Raw genomic sequence first — 16,298 nt, 5'->3', positions numbered from 1 at the left:
TGACGCTGTAAACCTTTTGTTGGGAACCCTCTACCAGGTGCCTGCGGCACAAAGACAATGCGCTTATGACGCATTAATCCCTGTTAGCTCGGTAATTTCACAACATGGGTCCTTGCAGATTCAAGTTACTTATGCCATAGTCTATGGAACTTACCTTATTTATTATACCTGTGCTTATACATTATCTTGGACCTCGAAACTCAAGCGAGAGCCTAGTGTTACTTTTAAAAACTGCTTGCAGAATTTAGATTGTAAAGTTACATTCTGCAATGTTTCACAAGTAATGCTGGTAGGCGATGACTTTGGCAGATTATACCCCAAGTTTCGACTTAACCTTCGCACCTCGCGTACTCGGTTAAGTGACGTAATCATTAGATAAGTGCGTAATAATTGTGCCGGCCGTCGGTGGTGGCGCAAGTAATTTTAGTGCTCGTTTTGAGAGATGCGTAGCTAGCGGCGACGACTACCACATGACGCCACGAATAGTGGAAATAGGGTCAGTGTTGTGTCGTTGATCCGAGAGAAGACTGCGACCGAGAGGGGCGCTCCCCTCGCGCCCCGCCCCTCCGCCCGGCCTCCGCGCCGCCCGCAGCCGAGCTCCCCGCGGCGAGCTTCGCCCCTCCAGCATTCCGCACTCGACGTTCGGGCGGCCCGCACGCCCGTCCCTTCGACTACCGCGACCGACGCGCCGCGCGACCGCGGCTAACCGCCATGTTTGACGTTTTCGGCTCCGTAAAGGGGCTTCTGAAGCTCGACTCGGTCTGTATCGACAACAATGTGTTCCGGCTTCACTACAAGGCCACCGTGATCATCCTCATCGCGTTCTCGCTGCTCGTCACCTCGCGGCAGTACATCGGCGACCCAATCGACTGCATCGTCGACGAGATCCCGTACGCCGTCATGGACACGTACTGCTGGATCTACTCCACCTTCACCATCCCCAACCGGCTCGTGGGGCGCGTGGGCAAGGACGTGGCGCAGCCCGGTATCGCCACGCACGTGGACGGCGAGGACGAAGTCAAGTACCACAAGTACTATCAGTGGGTGTGTTTCGTGCTCTTCTTCCAGGCGATAATGTTCTATGTGCCGCGTTACCTGTGGAAAACTTGGGAGGGGGGCCGCATCAAGATGCTCGTGCTCGATCTGAACTGTCCGGTCGTGGGCGAGGACTGCAAAACGGACCGCAAAAAACTTCTAGTGGACTACTTTCATACGAACTTGCACACGCAGAACTTTTACGCGTTCAGATTCTTCATATGTGAGGTGCTGAACTTCATCAACGTCGTCGGGCAGATCTACTTCGTGGACTTCTTTCTGGACGGCGAGTTCTCGACGTACGGCCGCGACGTGGTGCGCTTCACCGAGATGGAGCCCGAGGAGCGCGAGGACCCCATGGCGAGGGTGTTTCCCAAGATAACCAAATGCACCTTCCACAAGTACGGTCCCTCGGGAACCGTGCAGAAGTTCGACGGCCTGTGCGTGCTGCCGCTGAACATCGTCAACGAGAAGATCTACGTGTTCCTGTGGTTCTGGTTCATCATCCTGTCGATCCTGAGCGGGATCTCGCTGGTGTACCGCGCGGCGGTTGTGGCGGGCCCGCGCGTGCGCCTGTACCTGCTGCGCGCGCGCAGCCGCCTCGCGCCGCAGAACGAGGTGGAGGCGGTGGCGCGCCACCTGCAGATCGGCGACTGGTTCGTGCTGTACCAGCTCGGGAAGAACATAGACCCGCTGATCTACAAGGAGCTGATGAGCGATCTGGCGAAAAACTTCGAGGATCGGAAAGGGGCAGTGTAGGGGCGGTGAGCAGCAGGTGACAGTCGCGAGTGCGCCGGGGCTGCCCGCTGCGCGCCGCTACCTGCCGGCGGTGGCCGCGTCGACATTCCATCGCCCGCCCGGGCCGCTGCCGGAGCGGGGAACGACCTCCGTCGGGCCAGTCATTGTATTCCAGAACCGCTTTAATCTTCGACGCTCCTGAAACCGTATCGGTCGATAGCGAGCCCCTCGACTGATGCGTGCCACGTCGCACGCGCATTTAGAATACGTTTTAGGGCATGTTTACAATACATAGTCGTAGAATAGATCTCGTGCCTTTGTTTTGTATCGTTCGTGAGTGATGCGCCCGCGCCGCGCCGCGCGGGGGGACTTCCATTGTGATATGTAATTATTATTATTGTATCTAAATTAAGTGATTGTTGTACGTACGAGTGACCGAGTGGACGAGCCTGGTATATTCCTAAGTTTTAGATAGTTATCTAATGTAATGTATTCGTTATCGAAAGCTGTACTCGATGCGATATTGTATAAAGCAATAATGAACTACTAAGGTTAGGACTTAGGCAATTAATTAATCAATTACTAGAATTGTTTATTGACAATATTGTAATTTTCACTAATTGAATACTTGTCTATACTTTTTTCTACTGACGAAATCGAGTCGATTTTATGGTTGATATTTTCTGAATATATTTACTGCCACATTACTCGCTCTTGTTTTATTGTAACTGACGCGAACACTCACAATATGTTTATATCACTGAACATAAGCTATAAACAATAAATATTTAATGCAGATTAAATAAACACAATAGAAACTGCACAATGCACAGTAATCGCCATGTCAACGTGAATAACGGACAACAGTTTCTTTGTTCAACTTAATAGCTTGCAGAGGCCGCCTAGCGCCATCTCTTGAGAGCGTATGAAATCTCTCATTTAAAAGAACCTTTAAATCAGACGTTAAAAGTAACCAATGTCATATATTTACGAATTTAAAATTATGATTTTAATTTAAAAGTAATCAATGTCCTAAATTAACTGTTTAATTAGATAGTTTGTCTAATAATTATACCGATACAGCGCCATCTGTGTTGTAAAACTAAAAATCTGAAACCGGAAGCTGTCCAAACGGAATAATAATGTTGACACCAAATAATGGCCAATAGTATTTGAAACACTGATAGGCAACTAATTAAAACATCGACAAGGTCTAGCCAGGTGTAGCTATTGGCTTTTTAATGAAATATCTGAAAACCTTTTAGGAATTTTTGAATACAGTAAATGGAAGAATGATAGCTTATTTTACGGTCTTCATATTTAAGTTAAATATATTTATTAAAGTTATTAATAAGTAATTATTATATATAAAATGCCGAAATAAACAGCTACTTAACTACCCAATTTCTTGCTTTGTGCTGCAAAGAACAAGCGTTTTCTGCATACAATTAAAATAAGCAGAACATAATAATATAACCTCCTTTTTTATTTAAGTCATTGAAAAAGAGCAAGTATCACACCTAGAAAGTAGAAAAACGACAGTACGGTTCCTGGAATGACATTGTTTGGTTTTGGAACACGTACCTGTCCAAACAGCCGGGCGTGTGAAACTCATTGATACACGCCTCAGGTGCGCCCGGTCAAGCGACGCCATTATAGACGTGTTGGCTGTTGCCCGCGGCCCCGCTCGCTTACAGTTTCCCATGAGAATATTTTACTTTTCACGAGGAAAATAAAACTTACTAATATACTTAAGAGGGCGACTAACCCCAAAAATCAAACATCGTCCTTTTCTCTTCACACTCACGCCCGTCTTTCATAATGCCAGGTGAAAAAGAACGACGCGGATTCATCGCCAAATTAGTTTTTTCTCTATAACTCAATAAATATACAACATTTTAAAAATCCGCTAGGTCGATCTCTCAATGATAGAATTTTATACCATGTGTTAAAATATTAACTTAGTTCGATGCACGGGCACGGTTACGGCAATAAATGAAAAATTCGTGAAAATTAGATGCACCTTTGTGATTTTTTTCTATCGAGAAAATTTTAAGATATCGTGTTTTTGCTCATATCGAATTCTCGGAAATATAATGTAGTGTGTAATTTTAGAAAATGAAACAATTCGGGGCTTATTTTAAAGTATAAAAAAATCGACATTTTAGGGTTAGTCGCACCCTTAACCAAAAAGATTTACGCAGCGTTTTTCAAAGTACCTAAGTACGCTGTCTTGACTCTTGGACACGTGATTTTTCTATCGTGCCAGACAAAGACGAGTGGACCTTGTATGCTTCCTAAATACTTAGAATATTATGTGTAGGGCACACCTAGCCAAGTTTCATCAAAATATTATAATATACGACAATACCAGTACTAGGTATAAGACCTATAACATTGTCGACTAGGTATGTCCTTGTGAATCCAACAGAAGACTTAACATCTATTACAAGTTAATTCATTAATTATTGTCAATTTGTCAGTCGTCAGATTGATGTTCTTCATATTATTATGGTAGTGGTCCTAGCTATTGTACATAGCTAAGAATAATATTATTACAGAATACTGTAATTATAATTATTAATAAGTAAATACTTTTTTTTTTATGAAATAAGGGGGCAAACGAGCAAACGGGTCACCTGATGGAAAGCAACTTCCGTCGCCCATGGACACTCGCAGGGAATAGGGTAATAGGGGAGGGTAGGGATGGGAAGGGGAGGGAATAGGGGAGGGTAGGGAAGGAAATAGGGTAGGGGATTGGGCCTCCGGTAAACTCACTCACTCGGCGAAACACTGTTTCACGCCGGTTTTCTGTGAGAACGTGGTATTTCTCCGGTCGAGCCGGCCCATTCGTGCCGAAGCATGGCTCTCCCACGTTAAATTATTGTTTGTCGCGCAAATTTTATTGTACTGCACTGCAGGTTACTCCATATTTCACAACATAAGTAAAGTGAATCCGACAGAGTCAAATAATTGTGAGTGCGCTTCGCATGACAATATTTGCATGGCGTCCTTTAGCTTTAACTTTAACCTTAACTTTAACGGGAGAAATTCACATATTATGTCTGTTGCGTTTTTTTTTTATTGAAGTTACAGGTAACGGCATTGAGGGTATAAAAAATTGAATTATCCGTAAAAATCGACAGGAAAAATATAACACTGTAAAACATAGTAAATTTAAGGCTGGTTTTATAGTAGAGCGTTTCGCAGCGCCGTTGGAGCGCGCGCGTTCGAAGCTGTAACAAACGTATGGACGAACGGCGCTGCTCAAGCGCGCGGACTTTAAAACGCAACTACTACCCCCATACATATTCGAACGCGCGGCGCTCCAACGGCGCTGCGAAACGCTCTACTATAAAACCAGCCTAAGATAAACGTATAAGCGGAGGTTAAATATGGCCATATTATCCACCCAATGGAGCGCTGGCCGCTGGCGGGAGATCAGGTGCAGGACCGACTTTTATACACACACACGTGGGCACTATAAAATTACTCCTGCGTAACTGGCCTAGTTTCATTGAAACCAGAGTGCTCTTGTGTATTGCGCACACATTTGGGCGGTATAAAATTACTCCTGAGTAACTAACCTGGTTTCAGAACACGTCGTGACCGTTTTCATTAGGGCCCAACACGGATTCGCGTCGTGGGCCCTGTTTTTAAATGCTCAGATTGCGCCATGGCTTTTCTCGATTACTACAACGCGTTGTGGTCGAATAGCACGTCAGCCACGACACGAATTTCGCTATATGGTATTTCTGTGATTACCAGAACGCGTCGTGGCCGTTTTCACTAGGGCCACGACGCGAATTTCGCGTCGTGGCTATGACCACAACGCGTTGTGAACCATTTTTTCGCTCACTGAGCGTTTTCGGTCTTTGAGCGTAACATATAAATATAATATAATTGGAATCTCGGAATCCAAATCCAACGATTTTCATGAAATTCATGGTTTCGGGGCGATAAATCGATCTAGCTCGGAATCATTTTTATAAAATGTCTTTTTATTCGTGTTTTATCGAATACCGAGCAAAGCTCGGTCAAATAGCTAGTAGTTTATAAAATGTTTTGTCGTTGTTTGATGGGTTACATTTGGGTTACATCATACATGATACATCTTACATGGGACAAAACATTGTACCATTGAAGAAATGAAGAATCTACATCATTCAATCGTGCTACGTCAATAATAATTCATATTCGTCATCTGTCGGCTGAATTTGATGTACCTACCTATACCACCAAGTTTCAAAACGTCCATAATCCATAAACGCATTACGCAGTGTAGATCCTTTTATTAGTAAGGAGATAAGTAATTATTTTATTAGTAAAGTAATAAAACTCATAAGTAAACCATATTGTGACCATATTAGGATATGCACTGGTCATATTACCTTGACCTGAAAGAACAACAGATGTTGTAAGAAGTGAACATTGCTATATTTCGCTGTGTTTACTAGGTACTGCAAAGCTTACTAGTTTATTACACACAGGCATGTTAAAAATATATCTAAGTAAGTATCCCAATTTATTCCCACCGAAAAGATTTGATGTAAAATGTTACCTCGACCGTCGACGGTATTCGCTAGCGAAGCGATAACTTAGGTTGGGTTGCACCAACTTACTTTAACTTTAACTATAACTGCAATGCAAAATGTCAAATCTTTGGTTAAAGTCAGAAATGGACGTCATATTTAACCATAACCTTCAGCTCGACAAGGATTTAGATGCACGTGGCGAAAAAAGGAACTAACGCTGTCATCACACAAAAACGCTATTTTTGACAGTTCTCCTTTACCAGCAGCGCCGCCGCCCACGTTTCATTTCAAGCCTTGTCGGACCAGCTGTCATCTGTCAAATTCTGTGGTCAAGGTTAAAGTTAAAGTTAGCCTTAACCCTAAGGATATTTTTTGAAAATCTCCCATCCAAAGCCATGAGATTCTGGTAGACCTATAGTTACCTACTTAGCAACAGTTTGAAGTTCTTAAAGGTCTGTATTCAATTTGATTAGTGATAAGTGCAGGTGATTAGTATGACGGAGAAAGTGTGTGTGCAGGAGAAAGTGCGACTGATTAGTACAAGTTCTTTCATTAATTCTCCTAATCACTAATTATATTGTGCACTATTCATCTGCACTCGCACTAATCAAAGTGAATACAGAATAAAGGCCCTTAACACGAGGTGCCTACTGCCTTGTGAACTTCTTCATGGTACCTATAAGGACAATAAAAGAAAGATACAATACAGTTGTAAGTCATCATTTGGGTAGTAAAACAGTTGCTTAGTTACAACTCAACAGCTGACTGCCATTATGTTCTTTGATGACTTAGTTTATGGCCTATGAGTTTGACACATATGGACTAAATAAGCACAAGGAACTGAAAAGAAGTACCTACCGTACACTATACTTAATACTTATAATACATTTAAAGTCACTATGTCTTCACATTTTCTTTTCGATTCCTATCTATCGTTTCTCATCTTAAAAAAAAACATCCTAATCACATTTAAGTCATAATCAATTCCTTATCAACGCTACTTACGATTTGCAGGTTATGCCTAAACGCCAACAATCGATATAGGATAAGAAAATTGAAAACAAAACATAACGATGTGCTAAAAACAGCAGCTAGGTACTTAATACTGCAAATTGGCACAGTATGTTTAAAAGAACTGGTACTTAAGTGGTATGCTTCGGTACAAATGGGCCGGCTCGACCGGAGAAATACCACGTTCTCACAGAAAACCGGCGTGAAACAGCGTTTGCGCTGTGTTTCGCCGAGTGAGTGAGTTTACCGGAGGCCCAATCCCCTACCCTATTCCCTTCCCTACCCTCCCCTATTCCCTTCCCTTCCCTACCCTCCCCTATTACCCTATTCCCTCTTTAAAGGCCGGCAACGCACTTGCAGCTCTTCTGATGCTGCGAGTGTCCATGGGCGACGGAAGTTGCTTTCCATCAGGTGACCCGTTTGCTCGTTTGCCCCCTTATTTCATAAAAAAAAAAATGTGGTATAGGAAAGAGTAAAGACATAGAAAGACCAGTGAACACGAATGGCTTATACCAAGATAATAATTATTATTAGATATATCTTGTTACTAGCTGTTGCCCGCGACTTCGTCCGCGTGGACTTCAGTTTATAGCGCGCGATGTCAACAAAATTGGTGTCAAAAGCTTTTATAAAAAAACCCTGGTACCCCTTAAATCAATACAGCTGTGTAGTGTGCACACAATAAGTATTTAATATTTTTATATTAAACTTTATATTTTATGCCAAATTTTAAAGCTTATTTAGCCCCCCAATTACACAACTTTAGGCTGCGTTTCCACTGAAGCGGAGCGGAGCTTAGCGGCGCTCGAATTGACCAATCGTGCTATTCCAGCGGAATGACAGCAAAGATTTCGAGTATTTTCGAGCATGGTGATTGGTCAATTCGACACCGCTAAGCTCCGCTCCGCTTCAGTGAAAACGCAGCCTTACCCATAAACTATTTATCATTGATAGGTTTAAGGTTACGTCACTGCACAGATACAGTACTTAGTTATTTAATACCGTAGAATAGATATAACAATCTAAAAAAATCGAAACTTAAGTGTAAGATGATACCACGTCTTGTAGACTTTTGAGCAAGCGTCAGCGCGATGTAGAAGACGCACGGCGCCATCTATTATTAATTTTTGGAACTAACTTAATTTGAACAAATTTACGCATTTTTTTCGCATTCATTTAACCTATGTCCTTTCTCAGGCTTTAGACTATATGTATACAAAATTTCATTACAATCGGTTCGGTAGTTTTGGCGTTTGGCGTGAAAGCGAGACTGACAGACAGACAGACAGAGATACTTTCGCATTTATAATATTAGTATAGATTATGTGCACACTGCACAGCTGGTTTTGGGTATTTTGATTAATTAAGGGCCGCGCTACACCGGAATGGCAGCGGCGAGGCGAGCACTTTCAGCACTGCCATTCCGGTGTAACGCGGCCCTAAGAGGGGTACCACTTACCAGGGTTTTAAAAAGTTTTTAAATTTGACACAAATTGTGTTGACACCGCGCGCTACAAAGTAAAGTCCACGCGGACGAAGTCGCGAGCAACAGCTAGTTATGAATAAAAACAATATATAATAAAGTAAGTATGATTAGTTCTGTTACAATAATGAAGTAAAAAATAAAACGCCATCTGTTTTCATATATTAGAATTAAAATGTTGATTGCATTGATAATATATTTTCTGGATGGAATATAGGCCAACACGGTACACTCGAACTCCTTTATTTTAGAACGCCTTCTGCTGTCAACTTGTCACATATATTAGAATTAATGCAGTAGGAGTTCTATAAGATAATATAGATTGATTATTATTATACCAAGTGATAATATTATTAAACATAATATTCTAACGTATTACAAACTATAAACAAAAACATACTATAAGTATGATTAGTTCTATGTTACAATGAAGTAAAAAATAAAATGCCATCTGTTGAATCGTATTAGAACTAAAATGTTCATTGCATCGATATATTTCTGGATTTTTTATAATATTATACATAAAATATATTTAAGATTTTTGAAATTTTATTTTAATACACATCCAAGACCCAGGAACATTGAAAACTTTTTGTTCCGCCTGCGGGACTCGAACCCAGGACCCCCGGGATGAGCGCTGGCCACGCGCAATGCGAATTCATTTTCATCGATATTTTCATGGAAATAAGATATTTTCCCACATCAAAATGTAGCCTATGTCCTTTCTCAGACTCTAGAATAACTGTGTACAAAATTTCATTGCAATCGGTTCAGTAGTTTTGGCGTGAAAGCGAGACAGACAGACAGACAGACAGACAGACAGACAGACAGACAGACAGACAGAGATACTTTCGCATTTATAATATTAGTATAGATTAAGACAAAAGAATACAGAAGAAAAACCTGTGCCAGATCTTTTTAGGGTTCGCCAAAGGGTGAAAACGGGACCCTATTGCTAAGACTTCGATGTCTGTCCGTCTGTCCGTCCCTCTATATCAGCTCCGTGCGTCCGTCCGTCCGTCTGTCTCCAGGATGTAACTCAAGAACCGCTACGCTATAGCTAGACTTCTGAAATTTCAAATTTGGTCAAATTGTGTATTTCTGTTGCCGCTATAACAATAAATACTGAAAATAAATTAAAATAAATATATACAACAAACGTGAATTATTCGGCCTTTTTTGCTCTATATCAGGGATTCCCAATCTTTTTCTGCCTGCGGTGCAGTTACACGTAAAATATTTTATCACGGAGCCCTACTCTACCTAGCTATTAGAAAAAGATACATAAATAAATACATTTAATGATTATAGTTAGGTTAAGCAGGTAAATAGTAATTAGTAGGTAAGTAATAAACAAATATTTAATCATCTACCTGCTTTACATAACTAATATTATACTTAATTTAATTTTATAATATTTGTGGTTTTGGATAATGATCGGGGATGACTCACGGCCCACGGGCCACGGCGCCCCTCTTGCCTTTCCACGGCGCACCAGGGCCGGGCGCCGCGGCGCACAGTTTGGGAACCCCTCTATAGCAATAATGGCAACAGGTAGGTACCTACTTGAATTTTTCACAAAGTCCTTCATTATATGTGTACTTTAACCTCTTAATCCCCAAGCGGCCGGATCCGGCCGCGACAATTGTACTGCAGCTATTATATAATTATAATATTAAAATAAAATAAAAATTTAAAATAAATCCCATACAAAAACACTATTTTTGGCCTTTTTTTCCTCTATATCGGTACGGAACCCTTCGCGCGCGCCAAATTTATAATTCCGGAGTCCGGACTTCACGTAATATCGTGGACGCCGACCCACGGCCGGACCGTGAGCTTACGAGGCCCTGGGCTGAAACTACTTAGGGCCATAGCATTTTGACTGTCAGTGTACGAACTGACAAGAACGCCGAACAAAAGGTTTATTAAACAATTTAGGTGTTGATTCTATTTTTAATTTCTAACAAAAATTTAATAAAATTATGAATTCTTTCGCAAAATACCTATCGACTTGACTTAGCTGGGGGGCGAAGGCCCTTGATCTCATGGGGCCCTGGGCTTAAGCCCAAATAGCCCTAAGGTAGATCCGGCCCTGACGCTGACTTCCACAATAAAACGTTTACGACTTCAAAATAATGAAGACTATACTATGTACAGAAATAGTTGGGATTTTGACGAATTCTGGAAAAGGCACTATTAGAGAAAGAATTATTTAATACTTTTTAGTTAATATTCTTATTGTTTTTACCTTGGAATTCGGTTTTAATTTTTTGTTAAAAAATAATAATTTCACTCTTTTTAGTTATTTATGTAATGGTAAATAGTGTCAGTTGTAGATAGATATGATTTAGGTATGAAACTATCATATCTATTAACTGTAAGTACTTAAACTTGAATTACGTTGAAAAAATTTACATCCTACTTCCTACTAATATTATAAAGGCGAAAGTTTGTTTGGATGTATGGATGTGTGGATGTTTGTTACTCTTTCACGCAAAAACTACTGAACGGATTTTGATGAAACTTTACAATAATATAGCTTATACATCAGAATAACACCTGGCTACAATTTTAACCGACTTTCAAAATGGGGGAGGTGTTATGTTCGTTTTCTTATATTCAACGATTACCCCGCCGTTTGTTAACCAATTTTTTAAATTTTTCTTTTAGTATATAGGGTATCATCCCAATTTAGTATTATATTCACAAAAGTGCTGATCTGATGAAGGATCAATAAGTAATCGAAGGAACTCCTCAAAACTTATAGGGAAACATGTGGTGATTTCGGTTTCGTGAGAAGTATTCTAAGCATATGCTACCAACAAGTAAGATTTTGCACTGAGATATACCTGGTATACCGTGGTTCGGAAGGTGCTGAGAGAACTCCTGATTCTTTATAGATACAAGTTTGGGAGTTTCGGCGTTGTTTTAATAACAGAAAGCATAATATGCTACTATGCAAATTACATTCATCATTATCATCATCATCATCACAACCATATTATACCATTTCATAGTCTTTTAGATCGAGACTCGAGTTTGTCAAGCGATAATTTAAAAAAATCTATACCTACCTAATATTATAAACCTGAAGAGTATGTTTGCTTGAACGCGTCAATCTCAAGAACTACAGGTCGATTTAAAAACTTATCTCAGTGTTAGATAGATCATTTATCGAGTAAGACTATAGGCTATATTATATTATCACGCTAAGACTATACGACCGAAGAAAGTCAGGAAAATGTGGGAAAAACGAGGGAAATATTTTTTATGGGAAAATATACGGTTCCTGTAAAATTTCTAATTTACGCGGGCGAAGCCGCGCGGGACATCTAGTAGTGGCATAATTATTATGCTTTCAGTTCTTAAAACAACAATGAAACCAAAGAGTCAGAAGTTCTCTAAGCACTTTCGGAACCATGGTATACCCGTGGCAAAATCTTACTTGGTAGCGTATGCTTAGAATACTTACTTCTAACTAAATCGAAATCACTATAATATTATGTTTCCTTATAAATTTTGAGGAGCTCCCTGTATAACACATGGATATCATTATCAAATTGCCAACTTAGTTACCGTAGTACCAAAGTGGTATAATAATATACTTTAAAAGAACAAAATAATTATCAAAATCATGTATAAGTAATGCTGGTTAATAATGTAGGAACTTAATTTTGCTTTTCAGCAATTTTATAACCTATTTTATGCTTTTTTTAATTAGCCCATACTGTCCCACCGCTGGGAAAAGGCCTTTCACTGATTTTAGTTATCTACAAGACAAGGCTTTATGCGTAGATAACCACTACGAATATTAACTATTCATATTATATTACTGTAAGCAAAATTGTGGTAAATGCTTGGAGTTATGTAAGCGATGGTGCACTTTCCAAATTTTCATCTTTAAAGGTTCTGTTCAGTGCCTTTGGACCAAGAGACACCTTAATATGAAATTTCTCTTATAAGTAACATATGCTTAAGTTACTTGAAACAACATTTTAACCACTATGAGTGTTTTGATAAATTTCAAGGATTTCCCTCGATTTCTCATAGATGCCATCATCAGCTCACCGCTTTGTTAATTGTTATATCAAAAAAATAAGATTATGTCGTATACAACAACACAAGAATTTTAAAAATCGGTCCACAAACAGCGAAATAATCATCAAAAACAGCTGCTCCTATGTAAATATCATGAAAAGTAGGTACCAACAATTGGGTCTTTGTGTGATGAGTGATGACCCCAAAGAGAATATAATCACTACGGATGACCCATGGTATAATTATGATTGCGATGACGATGACCAATCAAATTGATGTGTTGGCTTATGCTTCCAGTTGTTTAAACAACGCCGAAATCCCCGAACCTGTATCTTCTTCCCTATGATATCATTTTACCGGGGATGTCCACGATATTACCGCCACGTCCAAAATTATAACAGCGCACATTTTTAAAGTGGTCAATGTAAAACTAATATAATATAATGCCTGCCTAGTGCCTAGATACCTAAGCTGCGACGTGACCATTGCAAAAACAATACAACATGATGTAGCAATATCATAGCTCGTATACTGTAACCACAGTACAAAATATAATATACAGTGGACCATCGTACTATACCGATTACCGTCAACATAGGATGCATGTACGCTATAATAATATGCGTGATTTCAGGCAACTTTTGAAAGCAGCAGCAGAGCTGAACAAAGCTATCGTCGTTCGTAAAATTGTATTGTGCGAATTAGATTTCAAGAACACGTTAAGGTTACGCTACTGTATATGTTTTTATTGTGCTTCAACAGTAGGTATAATACAACCTACACATCAAAAAATATATTACTCGGCACGCCCATGAGCTACTTACACTGCCTAACGAGAATTATTGCTGTCATTGAGTAGGTATGTAATTACTGTAACTTTCTGCTTACTTATTCTAATAATATACTTAAAGTGCTTAAAAAATTAATGTTGCTAAAACCTTTTAGCTTATAAACACAATGTTTTTTAGAACAAAATCGGCCAAGTATGAGTTGGACTCGCGCACGAAGGGTTCCGTCACTTCCGTACCGTTATAGAGCAAAAATAGCCCAAAAATTGTGTTTTTTGCATACAAAACGTAATAAAAACTTAAGGGGGGGGCTCCCATAAGAGTGGGTTCCTTAATTTTTTATTTTATTTTAATATTATCCATAGTTATTGAAGTTAACAAAGTATACCTACAATAATTTAGGCTTTATTAATTTAGGCCATTAAGTACTAATATTATAGAGCAAATAATCGGATAATAGATATAGCGGCAACCGAAATACACAATGAAGGTCTAGGTATCTATTACTATTTATTGCTTATTCAATATTTGGTTTTATCACATAATTGAAACAAGCTGGCGGATCACATGGTGATAAAAGATTATCGCTTTTATGACGAAACTCCTCGGCTGTAGTTCACACTTGCATGACTCTGCCACGTGATATTCAGTCAGCGCAGCGTCATTTTTCCGAAATTTGTTTTAGCTCCGTGATAGAAACCTTTCATTGCTACAAGTTGAAGAGAACGGTAAAATCTGTATCATAATTTGAGATTTACTATCAAGTCTTCGGTAGTATAGTGGTCAGTATCCCCGCCTGTCACGCGGGAGACCGGGGTTCGATTCCCCGCCGGAGAGAACGCTATTTTATGTTTATTTTTTTTATTTTTTTCTTCTTCATAATTTTGATAATAATATCAAAATTAATATATTGTCATCTAAAGCCACAAAATGCGGCACTAGATAAAGAATCAAGTTTTGTGATTCATAGTAAGGACTATGAGAAGAAACGTCCCCACCAACCAACAGAGCAGAAACATGTGTCATTCGAAAGATCTATTAGAATAGAGATTTTTTTTCCTATGGCGACATCTGTCATCGTGCCACGGGCCACGGGCCACGGGGCGGCGCACTGTTCGTGGCACTGGAAGTCTGAACACGCGTCACGTGTCACGGTGGCGGCGTCGCGCGTCGTATCGTGGCACGGTGACGATGCCGCGCCGTGTTTGATGGTGACGCGGCCTTATATTTTAAAATAATATATTGTTTTTATTTTATTTTTGCTCTTTTTACTTTTAGATCATATTAATATTATTGTCTTCAATTAAATCGTCATTTGTTTGTACATGAAATTAAAAACCAGCAAGCAGCGTGTCGGGTCACGCGCAATATAGGGGTCTTTAGTACCGCTAACTATACAAAAATTATCAAAAACTTTTGATAATTTTTGTATCGTCAATGAATGTACATTTTTGTAACGTGTTTTTCACTACCAACAATACCATCTCAGTTACGTTCAAAAGAGTTTGAACAAAAAGTTTCCTTATAGTTCTTCGAATACATTTTTTTAGTTGATGGACTATTACTCAATTACTTATTTAAGAAGTTTTCTTAGCCGTGATAGTTTTCCTTTAAAGTCAGCATAATATCTCCTACTCCCGCGAATTTTTCCACATTTCCAGAAGCAACCTGAGCTAAACAGCTAAACCTGAACCTGAAACCTGAGCTAAAACAATTTGAGCTAGTGGAAGGGGGGACACTGGACTCTAACGATTTTTTCCACTTTAAAACTTCATATTTCACAAGTGGATCCCTATATCGGAAAATGATCTTTGAATACTCTGAATAATATTTTTAAAAAACGTATCCTAACGATAGGATGAACGCGTAAAAAAATCACCCCCGCTTGATGTGTTTGGGAAGGTACCATAAAAAAAAAGATTTTACATGCCATTTTGTCGCCATCATTAAGATAATATGCATACATGCCGAATTACAGCTTTGTAGGACGCGGACAGACAGACAGACACACAGACGGACGGACAGACCGAAACTAGGGTTCCTTGTTGACTACGGAACCCTGATATGCTTTTTGTTAGTAGAAAAAAGTATTTTTTTGTTAAAAAATAAACACCTTTTTTTTGGAGAAAAGTTTATTTTTTTAATAAACCCCATTGATTTTGCAACTGACAAACTGGTACTTAAGACTTTTTTGGGTCCCAGTGAACAAATCGAGACGCATCCCATGACTGTTGAAGGGTGGGGACGGGGTCCATACAAAATCCCCCATAGGCCTTTGTAAAATATCATGATAAAATGCTGTATGGACTGTGGGATTCTAGAATCTGGATCTTAAAATTTTACTTCAATATTTATAAGGCCGTCCCCCGAGCAAACGACCTTGGCCATACCTACATTTGCCGCATTGCCACTGACCTCCATTATACAAGTACGCTGGACTGATGATACCCTTTGAAATGACAGCTATTTTTTGTGCCTATTTGAAGCGGAAACAGTTCCCCCATTATTAGGGATAGGAACTAAATTTGACGTAAAAATGACGTTTGAAAGTCGCCATCATGTCGTCATATTGACGCTGATAGCAGTAGTGAACAAAGCTGAATAAGTGTTCTGTGTGATTAGACCCTAACTAATCTCATCATATCATATTATAAAGCGGAAGAGTTT

General features: G+C 39.7%; 1 protein-coding gene and 1 non-coding gene across 2 annotated transcripts; both read left to right on the top strand.

The window, feature by feature from the left end:
* Positions 1 to 613: 613 nt before the first annotated feature.
* On the top strand, positions 614 to 2,480 carry LOC121729412 (innexin inx2). Its single transcript, XM_042117923.1, has one exon. The coding sequence runs from the start codon at positions 712 to 714 to the stop codon at positions 1,792 to 1,794; it is 1,083 nt and encodes a 360-aa protein (XP_041973857.1). The 5' UTR covers positions 614 to 711; the 3' UTR covers positions 1,795 to 2,480.
* An 11,916-nt stretch (positions 2,481 to 14,396) lies between these two features.
* Trnad-guc lies at positions 14,397 to 14,468 on the top strand. Its single transcript has one exon. It is a non-coding gene; the product is annotated as a tRNA-Asp (tRNA).
* Positions 14,469 to 16,298: the final 1,830 nt, after the last annotated feature.

Source organism: Aricia agestis, chromosome 8 (genome assembly GCF_905147365.1).
Source record: "Aricia agestis chromosome 8, ilAriAges1.1, whole genome shotgun sequence".
Taxonomy (NCBI): domain Eukaryota; kingdom Metazoa; phylum Arthropoda; class Insecta; order Lepidoptera; family Lycaenidae; genus Aricia; species Aricia agestis.
This window is presented reverse-complemented; position numbering and strand designations above follow the sequence as displayed.